General features: G+C 36.0%; 1 protein-coding gene across 10 annotated transcripts in view; it reads right to left on the bottom strand.

Moving 5' to 3' along the window:
- The window catches only part of SNX13 (sorting nexin 13), a 64642-nt gene that overhangs the window by 7249 nt on the left and 34331 nt on the right, over positions 1-23062 (bottom strand). For 6 of the 10 annotated variants that reach the window (XR_011724286.1, XR_011724285.1, XM_071735771.1 and 3 more), the window contains 13 exons: positions 21252-21390; positions 20626-20714; positions 19826-19925; positions 18674-18867; positions 17888-17992; positions 16200-16332; positions 15430-15467; positions 13671-13740; positions 8191-8330; positions 5454-5561; positions 4430-4540; positions 2972-3133; positions 1702-1773 (listed from right to left, as the gene is read on the bottom strand). Coding sequence is in view for 6 of the 10 variants with exons in the window: in XM_071735771.1 (XP_071591872.1) it covers positions 1702-1773; positions 2972-3133; positions 4430-4540; positions 5454-5561; positions 8191-8330; positions 13671-13740; positions 15430-15467; positions 16200-16332; positions 17888-17992; positions 18674-18867; positions 19826-19925; positions 20626-20714; positions 21252-21390 (1461 nt within the window). In the remaining 4 variants the exon portion in view is untranslated. Of the gene's footprint in view, positions 1-1701; positions 1774-2971; positions 3134-4429; positions 4541-5453; positions 5562-8190; positions 8364-13670; positions 13741-15429; positions 15468-16199; positions 16333-17887; positions 17993-18673; positions 18868-19825; positions 19926-20625; positions 20715-21251; positions 21391-23062 lie in introns of all 10 variants that reach the window. The other 4 variants (XR_011724283.1, XR_011724284.1, XM_071735769.1 and 1 more) reach the window with 1 other exon arrangement.

Raw genomic sequence — 23062 nt, 5'->3', positions numbered from 1 at the left:
GCTATTTCACTTTTATTTCACTTGTTATTTCACTTTAATACAAGTAAACATGTCATAAAGAACGAGCTCATCCCTGGCTTCTTTCTATTGTAGCTCTGCTGCCAGCTGCATTAACATAAGAACTCTGGAAGGGGCTTTCCTTTGGCATCTTTTTCTGGTGGATACACTGTACCAAACTTAGAACCTCTTAAGAACTATGACACTTCACTGCAAAGAACTGCCTTTTATTTATATATTGTTCTAACATGCATGGATATCAAGTACTTCTATACTTGTAGATTAAGGAAAGCATAATTTTACTATTTAAGAGAAGATGTTATGTAGACTGTCTTACAAAAAAACAACTTCTGTGAAAATTCTAAAACAGAGGATTCAGTAACTGTGAAAGTTTTGGGAGATGGATGGTGTGCACTTACAGGAACTACACACACTTTTTCCAATATTGAATCAGTTAAGTGAACATTTTTGGTGGACTACAACTTCTATGTACACAGCTAAACACAGTGGATTCATAAACCTCAGTCCTTGCCTCACTTTTACAGTACTGCTTCTCCACATGAAATTCAGAATGGATTGAGTGACTAAATTGTGAATAATGCATCTTAAAAGAGCAGCTGAGAGGTTTTAAAATATCAGAGATCGGCCTTTCAGAAACATTTGGTATGTTAACTTAGAAGCTATCAAGAATTGTAGCATCTATTAATTCTACATTTCCAGAGAAACTGCTAATGCACTTAAATGATATTTTGTTTTGCCTCTGTGAAACAGAAGCCTCTGAGTATCAAAGATATATATTTCTAATTACAAATTTATGGATCCAGTGAGACATTGTGAAAATTAAGGGGGAAAAAGAAAACCCAGACGAACAAGGCTTCACTATTTGAACAAAAATACATCTAGCAACCCATGGTAGCAGCTATGCACAGGAAGACAAACTGGAATGCTTTGATGTGACCAAAAAACTCAAAACGTGAGTGGAAGAACAGGTGCAGATTTATAACCATAGCAAATTGCACATAATCAGTGGTAATCTTATGGCCTTTCTGTCCTACTTAGAGATAAAAGTTTTTTTCCCAGTGGTTTTCACATATATGATCAACATTTCAATCAAAACAATAGCAAAATACCATAGCTTATAATATCAAGAGCTTAAACTTCACTTTCAAGTTTCTAATATTACCACTTCACACATTTTAGGTTTCTAGATACTAAAAGTTTATTATTTAGGGACACGTTCTGAAGGGTGGTTTTTATTGTTTTGTGGCTTTTTGTTGTTGTTATTGTTTTCTTAAAACCATGCGAAACACTAATTCTGATCCACTTAATAAATGTCCCTGAAAAAAGGTCACAGCAGAAATCAGAATCTATGAAATGCTAATGGCTGTCTAGTAACATGCTATCTCTGAACAAACAGAATTGTAGAAGGAAAAAACCTCCAAACTAGCTCTTTTCCACAAAACACAGAAACAGTAGCATGTATGCTCTAAGTTATTCCACTGTTGTGCAAAACACAGCAGTGCTAACAAAGATGATAATTTTAGTAGGAAGCCAATAAAGCTGCTTTTCAAGAAGTGAAGAACTGTTTCTAAGTCCCTGGTATAACATCAGGAAACAATAAATATGTGGTTTAACATAAAATAAGTAAGTTTTTAAATTGGTTTTACAAGGAGTCAACTTTGAAAGGACTAATGGCAGACTCACATTGTCATCAATTGGTGCTGCAACACGGCAGTGGTCAGGATCTGAATAGGTTTTCTGGATCAAAGGAGGCACCTACAATGAAAAAACAGTGTTTATGTAAGAAAAAACACTTCAGAGTACCAGTAAAAGAGAGAGATCAATTTTCAAAACCAATTTGTTTATGAAATGGAGACCAAACGTTTGGTCAAAAGTCAGTAGCATACTACTGCAGATAAATGCACAGTAGTCCTTTCCCATCCAACAAATCAATCCTGTACATATTCTCCTATAGAGACAATATAGAGACCTTTAAGACAATCCACATGTATTTTCTCAAGTGCCTAATGATTCAATTGAGAAACACCTCAAAATTCATACAGGACTAATATCTTCTCTTGACCTCAAATCACACCTAGTCATGGACTTCTGCCATGGACCTAACTGTGGATATGCTGTTAATTAACAGCAGGGAAGTTACAAGCAAAGCCCAGAGGCAGTGATTTCATCTCCCCAATAATGAAAAAAAAACCAAACAAAACCAACCAACCAAACAAAAACCCCCAGAGCACACTACAGATTTATTATTCCCTTTCATGGTTTAAGAGTTAACTGATCTCGGTTGCTGTTCTACATCTGCCACATATAACTGTTTTGGTAACACAAAATGGAAAAATCCCTGATGACAGACCTTACAGCTACACACAGAAAGAGAAAGGCAAGGAAAAGGAAGGCAAGATTAACATCTCAGGAATATTACTACTTTTGCAGGACTTCTAGATTATCTAACATTCCATGCTACTATTTCCTGCCTCTAAGGTATTACACATTAGGAATATAAGAGATGAGGAAAGATGGCAGAAAAGACAAAGAAATTTTAATTAAAAAAGATGTCAGCAAGGAATAAGCAGAAAAGAGGCTAAGTTTCAAAATACATTTTTTTCTAATGAAAGCAGTAGATGCAGCAAACTAGCTTTATAAGAATGGTTGGCAAAATAATAAGCAAAACCAATGGCTTGTTCTTCTCAAGTGGCTGCACTAAACTAAGTGAAGGACTGCTGCAAGTCTGTAGATGCCATCTTAAAATGTGCTATTTACTAGCAAAGAGAACTTCATGTCTTTGTAATATGACTGGACCTTACTGGACCTTGTTACAAGGGTGTATGTATAAACCAGATTGCCCTCCTGTCTAATGACTCGACTCTTCATTATAGTATACAACGTAAGTTTAAATGGCTTTATGGCTAATCTCTTACTAATTCACTAGTATGTATTAACTACAATATTTTCTTACCTTGAAAAATGATTGCTTTATGTCTTGTCCCAGTCTCTCTGACATTTTACCCATGTTGTCTGACATTTTAGTCATTCCCTCTGCCAGGCTGTCAGGGAGAGCCTTGACTGCATTTGACATATTTCTCATAGAGTTACGCAGTGGGTTTACAAATGTGTCCATCTGAGGGGGAAGATGTTTAACCAGAATGTATAATCTATGAGGACACCAGTCTACTAATACACTATGAGAAGTATCACACTGTTCCAGAGAATAATACGAAGAAAAAGTCGAATTGCTTAAGTTCATTACAGAATGCAGAATAAAGTTTTGGCTTCACTTTCTTTTATATTTCTCATTCCTTTCAGCCCAACTACAGCTATTTACATCTTGCAACAGTTCTTTTTGCCTGAGTCATTTCCATTTCCCATCCCTCAGCTTTTCTTAGTTTGAATTGATTTTCCTTTTGTTCTCCATTCAATGCCATTTCTCCCTTCCAAGTTTCCTACTTCCAGATGTTTCACTTCTGCTTTCAACTTTTCATCTTTAAAACATGTCTCTTCTAAACAGCACCAGAGTAATATGCTTTAATATCATGGCAAGTATAATTAAAACCAAAGTAGTTCCATAGGAAATGTTACAATTTTCCTGTGAGTACATATTCTGAATTCAGTCCAAACTGAGGCACAAATACTAGTGGGATGCCCTCAAAAAGTTAAGTTTATGAAGAACCTGATAAGCTAGAAGTCAAATCTTACTCAGTCATTACATAAACCTCAATAAATATTTTACTGTTTCACTGTTAAATATTTAAGGAATAGAGGCAGTACAACAACTTGAAGTGACAATACAGTTGCAGATGCTTTTTATAGCAAAATCACTAAAAGTATAAAAACAGCTATATTTGCAAAGCAGATGCCCACAGAATCTGGTCAACTAAACAAAGAATCTCTTATCTGAAGAGTTCTGGTGGGCTGACAAAAACGATGCTGATCTCCAAATCTGACCAATGGCTCTGAATGGTTACAACAGCTAAATATCTAACATCTGCTTTTGAAGGGAAATGCATTTCATCTTTTGGGCTGAAGAGTAGAGAGCACGGTAACAGCAGCAAATACAGAGTAAAGAACTGAAAAAGAAATTAGAAGGAATGAGACTTCGAAAAATAATCATAGATGTCTGACAGAAAGTAACTTAAAACAAACACTTTGAATGCAGTCTTGGTGTGCACACTATGTCTAATGTAAAAATTTTATTTCCTAGTCATACAAATACATTTACCTGTCACAAAAATGGTAAATTTTTAGTTCTCTTTGTCATCAGATATTTTGCTACTCACAAAGTACTAAAGCAACTCACTTTCAAGTTGTTTTGAAAGTGCTGTATAGCCACTTAATATCAGTTCAACATCTCTGTTTAATGCACTCACTGCACTAATGAATGCTCTAAGGTTCCCTCAGCAGTGCAAAACATTCTTACCTTCCGTGCAAAATCTCCCTTTCCTTTGTTGTAGGCTTTATTTTCCAGGAAGTCATATACATAATGGGCTAAAGCTGGAGAAGCTTTTATCATTTCAGGATTTAGCAAGAGCTGAGTAAAACAATTTTTAAAAGGTGGTTTTTAAATAAATAATGAAAAGGGTCACACAATTCAGTTTAGTAAGAGTTTACCATGCACCATTTAAAAAGCACCATCTTGCAATGTATTCTCATTCATTTTCTAAATTTTATTACAATGTTACACTATTTTCAATATGGAAACAACATGCTTCTTGGTACTTCCCATAGCTGGCATGTTTACTATAGCATTTAACAAAGAAAAGACAAGCACTCGTGATCACTCAAACTGATACTGCAGCTCCAAGAAAAAAAATATAAAGCTGTGACTGAAAAAAAAAAATGCTGTTAAAATCAGGCACATATCTTACGTAAAGGAGAAAAAAAAAAAGCACTCTAAAGAGAACAATCAGATTTCACATTGTTCTATTCATCATCATTATTTGTTCATGTGTCCATTGAGTTGGTCAACATATTTCAGTATTAAATGACCCAAAAGTCCCTACAAAGAAACACAACTGAATTCCTTTAGTTGGGCTGACACAGGCTTTATCTGAATGAAGAAGCTGTGTGGTTTGCTATGCCACAGGAGTGGGTGCCATGCCAACCCTTATGCCACAGCACAAGAGAAGGTAACCACAAACAGGAGTGTAATGGAAGAAAGCTAAGTGGCACAGAGCTCAAAATCAACACAGCTGGGAACCTCATCTGCTCCAAGGAACTGGGATAGAACCAGATTAAAATAACAAAACAGCAAAGAAAAACTGAAATTATTAGATAATATGAAGTTCTAATATATGAATTATGATTTTATACCAGCTGCAACACAGTTTTGCCATTTAAAAAACCAAACAAAAAACCCCTACAACAAAAAAGTGTGCTAGCAAAATTTCCCCCTCAGAAAACAATTCCAACCTAGAACACAATCAAAAAAACTAACATCTTACCTGCAAATATGCATTTAAATCTTTTTTCCTCTTTTCCAAAAATTCTCTGTCCATATTGTTGAATGTCTTTTTACCAGGAAGTTTCAGGATATTTGCTAGGTTCTCAAACTAGAAAAAAAAGAGACTTTTGTTCCATTTTCAAGAGTTTAAAATCACCATGTACACTCAAAAATAACAAGGGTCATTACATTCACCTATTCTTATCTAACATAAAACACATGACAAAAAAATTTCTGCGCCAAGCTCAGAACTCGGAATCTTTGGAGAAGCCAAAGTGAAAGGTAGGCTGTCAAGAACAAATGCATGAAATTCTCACGGGACTGTTGAGGGCAGAATTTAATTTTTGAAAAACACCCAATACTCACTTTTGAAATACAGAGCAGTACACTGTGCAAATTACACCTGCCACCACACTTGCTCAGAAAGGTTTACGCTCAAAACTTTATCATTATTTTTTGTGCACAAGTTACTAGGGCTATGAGACTACATCAAGAGATATAGCAGGTATTTCTAAAACATCTTCCCCTCCCTCTCCTTATCAAACCTACTAAGAAATTATTTATAATCTCTGGAGGGGATGGCAGAACCCAGTTTACACAAAGGTTACCAGGCCATGCTTGGTATGCCACCACTTTTCCCAAAAGGCTAATGACAGTGATTGGCACTGGTAACTTGTCTTCCATTGTCCCAGTGTTACAGAAAGAACTGGTGTTCCAGTGAAGCAGTAGGAGAAAGAAGAGGCTCTAACACTCAATAAGGTTGAACATATCTGCTACTGTGCATAAAAATCAAAAATTACATGAATAAAACTCACAGAACCAGGATTATCCATATACACAGAATGCAGATTTCATGTAAATTATAAGTAATATCCTGAACGGGGCAAAGAAAGGTATAGTTATCTAGGCTTTATTATACAACCCGGAAAAAGGTTGCATCCTTTCTCTCTAGGAAAGACCATAAAAATACAGATTACTGAGTCCCTGAAAGATGTCTTTTTGCAAAGGCTTTATTAAACTTCGGAATGTCAAAAAGCTCATATAATATCTACAGCCTGAAGAAGCACCAAAGATTAACTCTTTCCAGCTTTACAAATCTCATTCCTTGCAAGTAGGTTGAATAGAAAAAAATGAGCAGAAAATGACATAGCTATTGTTTGGATTAAACAAAAGCCCAAACTAGCCTCTATTTTAAATATAGATATCTACTTCAAGTTATAGTTATTACATTAATGACTAAAGTAACTGGTAGGAATCAACTACGTACTTTAAGGAAAAAAGCTCATACAGATACTACAATACCATTTTGGATCAAGTACCTATTTTCTCTGAAAAACAAACAATAAACCCTGCCCTCCCTATTAAATAAAAGATTCTAATCTTTATCCTAACACGTCAATAAAAATATCTCAGGAAAGCACACACATAGGGTGTTCAGTGTATCTGTTAAATTTCTGCAACCACAAGATAGGTAGGAATGTCTATTTTATTGTCAAAATGAAGCATAAGTATTAGGAGTTTCCAAGCTGCTACAATGAAGCACAGGAGCTTCTTTACTTATTGCAATCTGTTCAAGGACAGTTTACATTTTCTGTAATTCCAAAGAATTCAGATTTAGCAGCAAGAAATTTCTGGGCATTCATATTTTATAAATTTTTGCTTCTGCTATTTTTTTTTCTAGTCATTTACTTGTATGTTAATTCTAAATGACTGTTCTTTTTTAGCAGAACGTTAACTCAGTACAAGGTCAGGAAACCCATACCTATTTTGAACAGGGCAGGGATTCTTCAGAGCAATGAACAAATAATTTTGAAGAGGATTAATAGATTTGTAATACCAGTTTTTGTAACAGCACACTAAGATAATCAGAGATTCAAATGAAAGTCAGAGAGTATTTATAATCAATACAAATAATCAATACAATGCTCTTTTTAATAAAGCCTTTTCAATTTTTACTACCACTGCAACTTTACAATGCTAACCTACCTGCACAGAATTTGTTCTCTATGCCTCACTATTAATAAAAGAGTAAAGGGATGTAATCCAACACTTTTGACTAGTTCAAAGGTTATGCAGTCAAACTGGTACCCTCCAAAGACTTGGCTTAAAAGCACTTCAGCCTCCTTTTTTAAAAGCACTGCGTTTTTGACACTGTTTCATGTCAGCAGGTCTTACTTTGCCCAGCTGGTGAATTACAGTCTTTATTTTTTCCTGTCTTTTTAGAAGGGTTAAGAGTCTGAGAATACAACAAAAAATGGCAGATTGTCTATCAATCACTGAACTGCCAACAGGTTGGTTTTTTTAGACTCCACTGATCCTTTACATTTCACTTAAAACCTAAATACCTATTTCCCAAGCTCAGCCTTCATTTCTTAATCTGTGACAAACAGATGAAATACCCTACTGTTCAAGACCAATAGCACTTCCACACAAATGTTTTAAAGTAAATTTAAGCAAAGCAGGGAGAAAAGCTTTGGAAGTTTCATTTTGTTAGAGCAGTTATATAGCCACCCTGTACTAAACTACATAAATGAGCACTTGTAAACTGCTCAGTACAAATAACGTACGATAGAAACAACAAAAAATTACACTTAAAATTACTTAAGGGAAAATAAGATGCAGAGTTACAGCACTATGTCAACTCACTTTGAGAGCGCCAATATTCATATTGCCATACCAACAAACAGAAAAAGCACCCTTTAAAAGAAGCTTTAGAAGACGTTTATGACTTTAATTACCTGCTCAGTGATCCTCATGTGGAAGTCATGGAAGTCGCTATAGCGCCGATACGTCTTCCATGTCTCTTCACTGTTTGGGTTTCGCCGATGGACCGTGATAGCGTACAGTGCATATGTCTTGCCGTGGTCATTGCACACTCCTGCCACAGCATATGGGTCATAATCAGCATAGACTAGTAGTTTAAAAACAAAATAAAAAAGGAACAAACAGAAAGAAGGAAGACGAAAGGACACAAACATGAAGTGAAGAAATGCCTGGAATGACAGACTTGAGAGAACAAAAATGGACATGCAAGCAGAAGAGTAAGCCATCCTTTTATCCAAAGCACTTTATGATACCCTCCAGAAACTTATTGCATAAACTTAAATGGATTAAGCAGCCATATAGTTTCACTGACATGCAGAACATAAACAAAGAATAGAAAAGGTTTCAAAATTTAGTAACAGTAATAAATATTTTTTTAAATAATTTTAACCTAAAGAACTCAAGATAGGGGTGGAAAGACAACTGTGAAACCAAAATAAATTGCAGTCTGCAAACTGCTCTAGTCATACTGCAAAAGTTTGTCTACCAAAAAAAAAAAATTTGTAAATATAAGACAGTGATAGCAAGCTATAAGGAAAACTGAAGTTTTGTTATTAACATGAGCAATTATTACCCATAAAATAATAAATACAACACACCCCTTTTATTTAAGTCAACAGGAACTCTACACATGCACATGTGTATGTAACCCCTATGTGTGTTTATACACATAATGTATTCTGTGTGTGTACATACATACACGTGCACATTTTACGGCGAACCCAATTAATAAATGAAAAACACCACAATGGATGCCAAACAATTTCCTTTTCTCAACTGAATAAAGTCTTCCTGGACATTATACCATCACAGACTTCACCCAGTATAGAGTTTGTTTCAAACACTTTTATTTGAACTGTAGAATAACCTAGAACTAATGTTGTTTACACCATACACTGTTTAACATGTTGTATCTCTAAGCACTGAACCGAGAGGCAGTAACCACAATTTTCCAGTGGCTACATGAAAATACTTTTGAATCAAGTTCTGAGAATTTTTCAATGCACTCACATGCCATAAAATACACTTTTACTGACAAATCACCATCTCCAACCCTTTTGTGCTTCCAGCCTTGACTTCTCTCAAGTATAATGCCAAGGTCAGGGAGCACCTGTAGGATATGGGGCAGGGGCTGACAATGTTAAGAATGACTTGCTAGCATGAGGCACAGTGGGCACAGAACATTTTCTCTTTGCCATCGACCCTCCAGAAAAACAATGTTGAGCCCTGAACCCCAAGAGAAAAGAATGGGCAGTCAGAATGCTGTCAGCAGATTTCCCAGAGAATGGAGCAGAGAAACCCCCCAAGCCCCATGCATGCTGAGCAGGCCCTATTCCTTAAGCTCAGGCTGACCACTCTGTGCAGTCACTGTATCACATCTCAGAGGCACTGCAAAGCTGGATCTTTAGGAACAGCAGTTCAGGATGGGAAGAGTGGAAAAACAAAGTTGACCTCATCACCCCATATGTCATAGCCTACTAATCAAGACTGATTTTGCAACACAAAACAAGCTGAATCCGTTAAGATTATGGAGAAGATCTTATACAGACTCCACCAGCACAGTAAAGGGTACTAATCAGCAGAGGAAAGCAGCCTGCACAGAGATGCAAGATGCACCTCCTGCCTGTAGAACCCAGAAAGCAGGGACTTACATTTCTTGTTCAGACATGAGGTGAAGAGGAAGATGTCCAGCTTAATTGTGTCTTACAATATGAACCTGTACATATCCCCTGGTTCAACCAGAGTATTATGGATTTGGAGCTAAGCTGATAGTTATCAACACATTCTGCCATCAAGTTTATAAATTGAGCATAATTGGTGCCATTCTAACTTTACCTTTTTGCTTAGATCAAAACAATGAAACTTTTACGTTTAACTGAGAAAAAAGTAGCACATGTCATTTTAATAGCAAAGCAAAACTCTGATTCTTAACTTCTAAGAATTTTTCCCCTTTTCTGAGGACTGAATACATGAGACTTGAGTTGCACCATGTTCTTGCACTAGGTTGAAGTAATCACTCACTCACTCACTCACTCATGGCTTGGCTTTGCGAACAAAGATTTCAGAAGGGCTCTCTCTCCCCATGCTTGCTGCAAGCAGGCTGATGGCTGATAAGGCCCATGCGGGACAGGGAGTGCGGTTGCAAAAGGCCCAGCAGAAAGTGTCCTGTGAGGGGACAGCCAAGGCACGGCTCTTTCTGCACTGTCTTTTCTCCTTGAGACTGATTCTACATGCATTCTCAAAGGAGGCAGCAGCATTATGGATGGTGTCTCCATGTCTCCTGACTGGAGGCCAGAGTGGACCACTGGTGGCAGTTAGTATGGCCAAAACTGAGGGATTGTTTCAGGGAGTCCTTGTATCCCCTCTTTGGGGCTCTGTTGAGGCAGCCAGTGGCAAGTTCACCATAGAGAACAATCTTAGGGAGGCAATGATCCTCCACCCTGGATGTGCCCTGCCCAGCACAGCTGCATCCTCAGTCGCATGGCCTCAATATGGGTGACCCCTGCCTGTTCAAGGACAGGAACATTGGTCACTTAAACATCCAGTGGATGTTTAAGATTGTACAGAGGCAGCACCGATGGAAGCATTCAAGGAGTTGCAGGTGGTGGCAGTAGATGACCCATGATTCAGACCCATATAAAAGAGTAGACAGTACAATGGCTCTGTAGACCCTAATCTTTGTACTTTTCTTCAGGTGTTTGTTGCTCCAGATTCTTTTATGAAGTCTTCTGAATGTACTGTGTGCCCTTGCTAATCTGCTGTCTATCTCTTTGTCGATCTTGGTGTCTGAGGAAATAATGCATCCCAGATAGCTGAACTGCTGGACTGACTTAAACTCTGATTTGCCTATGGTGATGTGGGGATGATGGAAGTCTTCCTGTGGTGCAGGCTGGTAAAGAACTTCTGTCTTCTTCAAGCTGACTTTCAGCCCAAAAAGATCTGCAGCCTCTGCAAAGCAGGATGCTATGCGCTGCAGAGCTGCTTCTGTGTGAGCCACAAGGGTGGCATCGTCAGCAAAAAGCAACTTTGGGACATGGGGATTTAGGGTCTTGGTGTGGGCCTCCAGTAACCTTAGGTTGAACAGGGTCCCATTGGTACCATATCAGATGTAAATGCCATTTTCATCATCAAGGTCTGCTGTGTCCCTTTGGAGCATCATGCTGAAGAAGACTGTGAACAGAGTGGGTGTGCGAACACAGCCTTGTTTCACACCACTGGTTACTGGGAAGGATTCAGAGAGTACAACACCATATCTGACTTGGCCTTGCTGATCCTTATGTAGTAGGATGATCATTCTGAGGAACTTGGGGGGACATCCTAATCATTCCAAGATTTGCCAGATGCCCTTTCTACTCAGTGTCAAAAGCTTTAGTGAGGTCAATGAATGTCACATAAAGACCTTTGGTCTGTTCCCTACACTTCTCTTGCAGTTGTCTGAGAACAAATCCCATGTCTGTGGTACTCCTATTGGCTCTGAAACCACATTGGCTTTCAGGTAGAACTTCCTCTGCTATAGCAGGTACTAATCTATTCAAAAGTATTCTTACAAGGATTTTTCCAGCAATGGAGAGCAGAGTTATACCTCAGTAGTTGGAGCAGCATTGATGCAGTCATCATCACAGAGATGTGGTGGTAGTACGCCTTGTTCCCAACAACTCACAAAGAGCTCATGAAATACTTGGCCTCCATGCTTCCAGACTCCAGATGGGATTCCATCAACCCCAGCTGCCTTGCCAGCTTTCAGCTGCTGTATGGCCTTAAGAGTCTCTCTCAAAGTAGTTGCAGCATGCATGGAACATGCCCCACCCTTTACTCCTAAGGTTCATCTGCCACAGCCTAGCAAGCTTGGATGGTGACAGTGAAGTCTTCAGGATGTAGATTTAGTTAGTGTCCTTCTCTTAGATGGATGGCCTTACAGGGCTAAACAAGCTCCATCTGCCCAGGTTTGGAGTTAGAGTTCTCCTTCTCCTAGGATGGTTGCCTGAAAGCTAGTGAGCCCATCCTGCCCATGGACACACTTTGTCTGACCCTTCAGTTGTGACCTGTCTGGCATGGGAGACCCTACTGAAGGCACATGCCACTGCCAGCAGAGCTTGCAAACTCACAAGGGCACACAAGCTCCTCCCCCACAACAAGGGGGTGCCCGTGGAGGGAGCCTGAAGTCAAAGTTTTATTAAAACGTCAAGTTGAATCCTTGCTACAGCTCATGTCTGCCATGTACATGCAGAGATTTAAAAATCTATTGCATAGTAGAATCTACAAAAAAATTTGCAAGTTAATTACCCAGTGCAATCTCATCTAACTAGAATATTTGCAAAAAATGTCTGAGAAGTTTCTTACTTACTCTCAAGTAATTATTTTTATTTCATTATTACTAGGGAACTTTTTTCGGAAGTGTGCTAATTTTGGCTGGGAGAGAGTTAATTTTCTTCACAGTAGTTGGTATGGGGCTATATTTTGGATTTGTGCTGAAACCAGTGTTCATAACAGGGGTTTTCTTATTGCTGAGGAGTGCTTATACACAGTCAAGGGCTTTTCTGCTTCTCACATCCTGTCACCAGCCAGGACAGAGCCAGGATGGTTGTCTCCAACCAGACAACGGGATTTTCCACACCATATGAAATCATGCCCAGCATATAAAGCTGGAGGAAGAAGGAGGAAGGGTGGGACATTTGTACTGATGACATTTGTCTTCCCAAATAACCAAGACGTGTGATGGAACCTTGGTGATGGTTGAACATCTGCCTGTTGATGGGGAGCAGTTAATGAACTCCTTGCTTTGCTTTGCTAGAATGAGTAGGGTTTGCTTTACCTTTAAAACTGTCTTTATCTCTAACCATAAATTTTCTCACTTTTAACTCTTCCAATTCTATTCCCTGCTGTAAGGGGACTGAGCAACCAGCTGTGTGGTATTTGGTTGCCAGCTGGAGTTAAGTCACAACAAAAAAATAATCAAAAGGCCATCACTGTTAAGACACTACCTTAAATTACCTTAAGTCAATAAGGAAGCACAAAATATAGGGTAAAATATTATAGTAAGAGCAGTAGTCAAAATTAAGACTCATACGACTAGAAAAAAAGATGGCTTTCAAAATTTTTTCTTTAAAGAATTGTTAAGATAAATGCTATTCAGTATTACATTTAATGAATTATTTTCCAGATAAAAGCAAAAAAATAATACTGTAAAAAAATAATATTTTAAGTATAGATATTTAGTCTATGGACTACAGCACCCATTCTGTAACAATTTTCAACACAAGGACTGCATGGGAAACATGAATCTGAATGTTTAATGACACTAAAAAAATGAAAGTGTTAAGATTTCAAGGGCTTGTAATATTGAAAACTCAAAATAAATGGTAGAAATCAAGTATGCAGCCATCATAACACTTACCAGTATCTGAGATGTATGCATGGATTTGAACTGTCTCATCTACAGTGACATTGGAAAGGTCATCTAAGGACTGCAGGGTTGGGGAGAGAGCGAAGAAAGAAGAAATTAGATTAATAAGGCATTTTTGCAAAATAACTTTTTTGTAATAACTTTCCAAAATAATTTTGATCCTCTCTTCCAAATAATCTTAAAATACATCCTTACAATTAAAGTATGAACTGCAGTTGATGTATTTTATAATATAAACTTTAGGAAACACTCAACTGCTGTGGCAAAGGACTATACAGCAACAATTAATACAAGTAAATGAAATGGCTAAACTTGAACAGATAACAACAGAAAGTTTGTATTGAGTATGACCTAATATCTTGACATTAGGTATATTCACAGAACAAAAATTAATTAAAAAGGAAAAGTATCACACCACAACCAAATCTTGTTTAATACACTATCATTAGCTAAAAGTACATAAATTTCCTGACCTTTGAAGTAACATTTCCAAATACTATTTTTCTTCATGTAACTGACTAACACAAGGGGGATAAACTATGTGTACAGAAAGCTACTCTTGACATGGAATTCAGCCAGGAAAAACTAATCTACTAGTTTTCAAACACCTGTAAAAGTACTGAAAACCCTGAATGGTCCTGAATGGCCCCAAACAGTAAGGGCTACAGAAAGCAGAAGTTCTTTCTGTTACACATTTCTGCTAGAATATTGTTCACAGTTTATAAAAATAGTAAATATTATGTAAATATACTTTTCACAATAACAGATAAAATCAAGACTTGGAAGAGGTCCATGCAAATATCTGTTTGTCTTGCAACAGTGCTTGATAAAGGCTTTAAGACCCTTCTAGCTTGGTTTGGAAAGGCCATATGAAATTAAGCAGCAGACAAACACTAGCCTGAAGAGCCACTGCAATGGCAAGTCCCCATCCATAAAAGATTCCTTTGGTGTGTCAGACTATTCTTAGAAAGAGGACTTAGAGAGATCTGAAGTATCTTTTTAAGATATTTTTGATGCAAATTTATTAAAAATATAGTTAAATTAAGTTTTCTTTCTGTATCTAACAGGAGTTTGTGTAAACTGCATAAACTGAAAACCTCTTTTCTTTGCGTTTCAAAATGTAAATAAGAGGTAAATGAGAGGAAAAACAGCCCCAGCTTTAAAGAAAACAAGCAAAAAGCAAAAAAGAAAACCCCAAACAAATAAACAGCAAACAAAAAAACCCCAACACAAGAACAAAAAACACAGCTCTGCACCGAACATGTTTACTTTTATGTTAAATGCATTCATTTACACTCACGAACTAACCAATGTGCTGAACTCTAGGGATCTACAGCATCTTCCAAGAATGAATAAGAAAGATCTATGAATCACATAGGATATTGTATGCTGGTTGCAAATTTTTATAAACTGTTTTCTCCTGTTATTACCTAACTCTAACTTTATGTCTATTTAAAAAAGCAGAGATAAGAAAGTACGCTTTGCGTAAGTATAGATTATTACCATTTGCATGAGAAAAAAATGCAAAATTTCATTAAATACAGTGGAAAGCACAAGGGGGACAGTTTTATCTTGGAGATTAATAGATACCTTATGTGATTTCAATTTGATTCAATAAATTTTTTAGAAATTAAAACTGCAATGAAGCAAAACCTTTATCGTGTATAATTTAAACTGTTTTATACCACTTTCTCTACTGTTGGAGAGAAAAAATTATAATAATTTAAAAAAATAAAATACAAGCACTTACCAGATTTATACTGCTAGTAGGGGACCCATTAAAAGATTCTGGGAGCAGTGTAGAAGGAAAAAACCAGGTTAGAAAATACTGCCCAATGGAGATACACCCAAAAGAAATAAAAATGCAAAGACAAAGCATTATGGAAAATAATGGACAGCTATGGCACTGGGCAAAATGTTGCTTGCAACACGTATTTCAAGTTTCCACTACAGACACAGCAGGGAAAAACCCGTGTAAGTTTATAGGGCTATAGATACAAAATAAATACTTCAGAGAGCATTCCTTTTTAAGCTTATATCACCACATGCAATTGCTTCATTAAGGAGTCAGTCTAATAGTTAAACAAATTTCATTACACTTGCATGAGAAGAATTATTTTGCTTTAAATAGCCATATTGCCTATGTAATTTCAATTTATATTTCCAGCAGAAATATTTTCAGAAGAATAAAATATTAGAATAACCGAACATGAAGAACCCCAAATATTTTTGAATAAATTGAGAACCGAAGAGTCAGGTATTTATTTTAGTAAAACACTTATTACTAAGATTTGACAGAAAAATTCCATGAGATTGTTATAAAGTTACTAAATAAAAAAAACCTATTTGACTCCTGAAACAGCATACAAAAAAGCACAAGGAGGAAACATCAATTTAAAAAGCAAACCTAGTACAGGAACTTTCTAATTTCTCAGGAAGGGTGCGGAAATTTTAGCTTTCTTTTTAAAGCAGAAAAAAGAATGTTCCTAGGAAATCCCCCTTACAGATTATACAGCTCACCTCCTTCACCATCATCTGATCCTCTGAAACTAGGATCCTTCAGCATATCCAGCTCAGCTAACATACGCACATACAACACGTTCTGTTTGAATGAAGGGTAGAATCTTTCATCTCGGAGCATCAATTCATACACCTTAAATATAATGAAATAAACCTTGAAATAAAAATGCCAACCTTAGCAATAGTTATTTTTTTATTTCATCAGACAAGCTGTCATACATTCTACGAGATCGTGCATTCCAATCTGTGTCTGTTTCCTTTAAAATCCTGATGTAAATTTGTGAAATTTCTATTCAGGCTTACTCTTAACAGAAAGGTTAATGAGAACTAATTGTGCTAGAACTATACCAGAGTCTCAGAAAGTATCTAACCAATGAGATATACATCTATAGGAAGGGAAATAGGACATTAAAGGACAAACATTTCCTTCCTCTCAGTCTTTACCCATTTTATAATAGATTCTGTCTCTAAGTCCTTCTTTGCTGGTACGCTTAAAAGCAGTGCAAACACCTAGGTGGGAAAGGTGAGAAGGAGGGAAGGAATGGAGTGAAAACAACCCATATCATTTTCCTGAAAATTTCCAGTTAAGCCAGTGCAATATAACCCTATGTCAGGAAGACCACCTCAGAAAGTTATCTATGTAGCCTATTCAGTAACAGCATACACACACACACACACACAAACACATATATATATATATATATATATATATATATACATGTAGCAGGAATAAATCCATAATGTTTGCATATTCAGTAAACCCTAGAATAGTTCAGTGATGATTCTTTTTTTCCATGGAACATTTTGTGCAAGCTCTATCACCTGGTTAAGCATAGAAAAAAAAAATTCATGCAGGCCTGAGGAAGTTAAATTTCTTTTGTAATACATGAGAATTTTATGCTCTTCAATCACATACAAGGCCCTTGTAACCCACTCTGGGCAATAAAGATTTCACAAGGTCTTTTCATTAGTCTTAAATGTGGGTCTCAAGCACAACAGTGTGATTCTAACTAAGTTCTAGAGATCATATTGCTAATTTTTAGCATGAATGAGAACATGAAGTAATGACCTAAAATAAAACCTCTAAGACTGGGTATATAATTTACTGCCAGAATACTAATAATGCGATAAAATAAATAAATAAATAAAATTTTAAAAAGAACAAATATATACATATATGCTAGATTTGAATGATAAAGTTTACATATGCAGGTAGACAAAATACTCTTATCTTCACTACTTGCTGCTTCTGAGTGCTACCCTGCACAGGCTTGCAGAAAAATGAAATTCTGGAAAGAGATGGGGAATTTAATATGGTAACATGCTTACATCCACCTTTGAAAAAGAGAGCTAAAGCCAGAGCAAAATTGTACCACTTAAGTTACTCAGCACAGACACGATTTCTTAGATTGGTGCATAAAGAGAAATAATAATCCCATAAATATTAAATATTGAACACCTACCCTTTCTCTGGCTATTGCTTTGAAAACCAAGGGGTTTTCAGGGGTATGTATGGCTGTACAGAAGTCAGCAATTTAGACTATGATTCCTGAAGAATAGGAAAATGTCGAAAAAGTTTCAGGTTTCAGATATTTTGAGTTCCTTCCTCCTTTTTCAGTGGCTACAGTGGCATTTAATACTCTCTAGCTTTAACAGTTCTTACGAAATACCAGATGAAAAGAGTATACCTTTCTCTGGATGTCATCAAAAATTTCAGGTGTTGGATCCTCACGGTTCAGTGTTTCTGCCAGTTTTGCTACTAAGTTGTCATCAATATTAACTCTTGGAGATGCCTGTCATAGAGATTTAAATCCGCATATGTATTTTTGCAGCATAAAAATAAGAAAGCTTCCATTTTCACAAATAAAATCCAAGACAATTCTGAAATTCTCTATGCAAACTAGATTTCTTCTTGATGACTATTTTCTAGCTCTAGAACTGTCAACAGAATTGTACAAACAGGAGCCAGACCCCTTCTCTTTCCAAAACTAAGTTTAGAATTTATATTAAAACTTTAAAGCAAATATTAAATATTAAGAATTGCCTCAAAAACATTTTTTTAAGAAATACCTGAACCAGATTTACTCAGACTTAAAAATAGATTTTTTTAGAATTTATGAAAGGCAAAAAGGACAGCACACAGAAAGGCACAGAATTTCTTATTCTGTCTTCATATTTTCTTAGTTGTTCTTTATTCTAGAGAGTCAGCTTCAGAGGAACACAGAAGCAGATACAGTTGACAGGATAGTACCACTGTGAGTCTTTTTACACGGAAAGGAGAAAAAAATTAAAGAGAGCATTTTCTTAGTGCTTGACAAGGAGAGATACACAAGTAATAGCTTCAAAGTCACCCTGTGACTTTGTGCTACATCACATCCTTTTCATATTAACGTAGCCATAACCACCAAAGAAGCATCTGCATAAAGAATACATTTTTAAAAACTCCAAACAATGCAGAAATAAAATATTTCTACCTTTTCTGATAAATATTGCTCATAAACTCCAAATGCAGCTGCTCTTAATAGACCTTTGGTTTGACTAGTCTGATGTTTTCCATCTTTCCGCTTGCTTTGAAGTACCTCCAGCTGTTGCTGTGCCGTAACCCTGTATCCTTCCACTGTCATCCAGAAAAACAGATGTGCTTGGCCACCAGTCTGCTGCATGTAATCTACAGGAAACAGCCACCACACAACCACAGTTATTGTGCATCCCAGAATATGAATTCTCTGTGATGTTAACTACATATGGAACTCCAGAAACTGGATACACGTCTAGAATACTTGCCATCTAGAGTCAAAAAATAAGAAGTACTATACACACAGTAGTGATATGCAGTAAACAAAATTGAGAGTAAATAAGAGCTAAGCAGTCCCAAAATGCACATGTAAAAAGTTAATACACCATTACCTATGTAGATGTAACAGGCTTGAAAGGTTAAAGTTTAAACTGGAATTCTAATAAATCATGTGCAGCTACTGCATTGAAAGGACTATCACCATCACCAAAATTGACACTCTTAGTAATGGCCATGAGCAGTGTAATGAGATTCAAAGAGAATCAAATATTAGAATGTATTAAAATTAATTACACAAGTTGAATTCACCTATTTCTTGATAATAGGTTAAATCTAAAATAGTGTATAAATTATTGCTGTATTATAGGTTCTCAAATAGACAACCTTCAGTAGCCTTTTAATCTTCAAAACTTCAATCTAACATCTACAGTCATTAGTTCCACTAGTTTCGGAGACACCAGTAAAAATAAGACTAGCAATTGTGCTAAGTTTCAGATTAATTTAATTTATAAAACTCTACCTCTTCTTGCAATAATTCTGTTCCAATCAGAAAAAACATACGAAGTGACAGACCGAGGAACACTGCAAGAACATTCTTACAGAGAGATCAGTTTTGAAATAAGCTAAATACAAGCTTTTGGAAGTCATGAGTATGGTGTTCTGAACAGCTGGTTACAGACTGATTTGCAAAAGGGGTTTTGGTTCCCTCTAGCAAGGGATTTACACATAGTTAGCTCTCAGCAGACACCTATATTTAGCGATTTCAAGTGTACAGTCCTGTATGTTAGCATATTCTTTATAAATAAAAGAGATCAGATAAAATAGTACTTACCCATAAAAAATTGTAGTGCAACATTGTCTACCAGAATATGGTCCAGAGGGACTGTGCAAAGTTTTCCAAAGTTTGCTGCCAGTTTCACAGTATCTATTTCCTGTAAGACACAGTTCAGTGTGTTCAGAGGCTTCATTTTTTTAAAATTAGCATTTAAAATCTCTGTGTAACACAAAGCAGATGTAATAAAAAATAAATAACATTACAGATAATAAAACAGCCTCTCAATGGTTATTTTCACAACAACTAGTAAGTAAAGACCTAGACCATAAGGTCACATTCTCACAATTATTTGCCTTCAACATCAATAGTTTCTGCTATGGGAAACTGTTTTGTAACACTGCCATTCATGTAATACTATACAGATCAAATTAACCCGAGATCCCTCACCAGCAGTGACAGTAGCATGAAAATGAATTAAGAAGATGAACTAATTTCAGAATTTGATGGGCTGCAGGTGACCAAAACTTAAATTCATCTCTGCCCAACTTTTGTTGGTATTTTGCTGGACATTTCTTGGTATTACAGCTATGTGTCTGGGTCGAGCTGTAGGATACTTAAACCATTTTAACATTCAAAGATCATGTTATCAAAAAAAAAAAATTAAAACTGTGAATATTTAGAAAGTCTCTCCATATGTAAACTGCAAATACAAGCCTAACTGCAGTTGTGTAATATATTCCTGTCAGTGCAGACTACAATTTGTGTTTCAAAATGCAAGAATCAAAAAGCTGGATCAAACTAGTAAGTAATTTGCAGCTTCACTCTTTTGGAAAGGAAATAAATTCAAAGCTACTTACTTTTCCTGACTGCAATCTCTGAATTCTTGAATCACATACTTTAATAACATATAATAAACTGTTTATTTGATTTTTTATAGTGTTGATATCTACAAGCAAAACAAAGAGGATTAAGCAATGCAAATGAGTAAATAAGCTCTTGCTCTGAAATGCTCTAAAAATATTGTACAAAAAGTGCCCTACAGCCTAAAAAACACAACAGTTTCCAAGATTTTTTGTTGTTGTTTTTTAAATACCTTACTGATAGAAGTCAACAAGAAGAGATACTTTTCTCTTTGTCAGATTAACTGCTAATTGACTATCCACCATTACCTAAAGTTTTAGTAAAATAAAGAACCACTAGTTGGGCAAGTCTTGATTCAGTGGAACTATACATACTTGACCAATTAATCTATATTAAAAGTATATATATATATTAAAAATACATACATATGTATATGTATATATATATATTTTAAAATATGTAAAATCAGGTTTTAACACTTTACATAATATTTTTTTTTTTAAATTATGAAGTATTGTATATTATGCTCTAGCAGAGTTTTTCTTTTCTAAATTTCTGGAATATTCTTCAGAGATCATGCTGCCAAATGCATTTAATATTTGTGTTACAGTATAACACTAACCATCTCCTGCTGTATCTAGAGATCGAAGATATTGCAGTTCTTCACTTGCTTTATCTTTCACTGCTTCCAACTCTCCTATGTTATCACTTAATTTAATAATATTCATAAAGGCCTCATAGTTACAGTTGGAATCACGAATCTGAAAGAGAAATTTTACAGTGTGAATAATGCAAAACAGTAAAAGCTCATGACATGATTTTTCATTAAATAAATTATTTTGATACAGCTCTGCAAAGTGGCATTTTGAAAACACATGATGCTTCTAAACCTTCCACTTCATACTAAAATTTGTCACAGATAATGCAAGAGAAAGCATGAACAGTCAATGCCTATTTTGCAACATCCTTTTTGTTATCAAAAATTCTAAAGACACACAGAAAGTGGATCAGCTTCCTTAATTAAGATCTTGTCCAAAAGCCAATCAACCCTCTTCAGCTATTACCCATCTCATTAGCTAAGTAGGCTGACACAGTAGCTAAGTAGACAGTTTTGCCACAGTCCCCTGCAAGTTTACAAGGTCTTAATGCAATGGGTTCTACAGGTAAACAATTACAAAAAGAATTAATATGTTCTACAAGGTAACCATAACCCACTAGAGAAAGAAAAAAAATTACTAAGTTAATACACTGTCTGAAATCCTAATTCATTACCCTTTAAATACTATTTAGCTACTTCAATACACACTATTTTCATAGCATTGGCATAAGGTGAACCTGCTCTGAGGACTCAAAGGAACTTGTGAGAGTGAAGGAAGCCTGCTGTGGAAACTGCTATAAATGCAGCACAGAGATCAGGGCAAGGCTGGCAGCTTTACACCATGTGCATGCAGGTGCAGAGGGTTGAGTTGTGGTGCTGTCTTTACCACCTGAAGCTGAAAAAAGTCACTTCAACCGGAATCTTTTACAAATGCTCACTTTGATATGGAAATGTGATGCTTGGTTTGTACTCCAGAAGTGCACTGACATGAGTTGCAAGGAGCAAAGATAATGAAGACTGGATTGACCTTTGATCAAAGTTAATGGAAAACCTTCCTTGAAACATGCTTTTAAAACTAATAGCATAAATGACCACTTCAAACATTTTATAAAAATGTGAATTTCACAGTGAAGAGAGACTAAATATTGATATTTTACATTGGAATTTTATGTTTTATTGCAAGAGAATTGGTATCGAACAGTGGTATGTCTAGAAATATGAAATTAAGCTTCTCATTTCCAGAATTGATTTTTTTTTGATGATTTTATGTCAACAGTTCCTAAAGGAGCCAGAACATGTTTCAGCTGTCTCTACTTCTGACCTTAATTTCTGCTATAATCTTCATTTCATAAAACTTGTATTACATTTTTGAAAGCATTTATTCTTCTTTATCTTTCCCTCAGCACATTTACTTAAACATCACATTGAAAGCAATTATGAAAATTAATATTTGGGCCATCAAGATCATAACAGAAAACTTTATGAAAACCTCAGAATTCTATCTTTGGATGCAGCTGGGGGCAGTGCTCAGTAAATAATGAACGAGGCCAAGTTACAAATAAAGAACATGCGTAGGAGGAAAGAGGAAACAAAAATTGAAAGGCTTGGTCCATATAAGCAGCAGTATTATTTCTTATTAAAATCAGGTTCCTGTAGAAAAGCAGTGTGCAAAGTTTTACGTGAAATGGAGACCGCTGAAGTGAAAGAAACCGTGTACATTATTGAATTTTATCATACATATTTCTAGTCTGAAATCTAAAGGGTGGTTGCAGCACAGTACTTGGATGCACACTGTAAGACTAAAATACATTAATAAAAGTAGAAAGAACTGTGAA

The sequence above is a fragment of the Heliangelus exortis genome, chromosome 2 (genome assembly GCF_036169615.1).
Source record: "Heliangelus exortis chromosome 2, bHelExo1.hap1, whole genome shotgun sequence".
Lineage (NCBI taxonomy): Eukaryota > Metazoa > Chordata > Aves > Apodiformes > Trochilidae > Heliangelus > Heliangelus exortis.
This window is presented reverse-complemented; position numbering and strand designations above follow the sequence as displayed.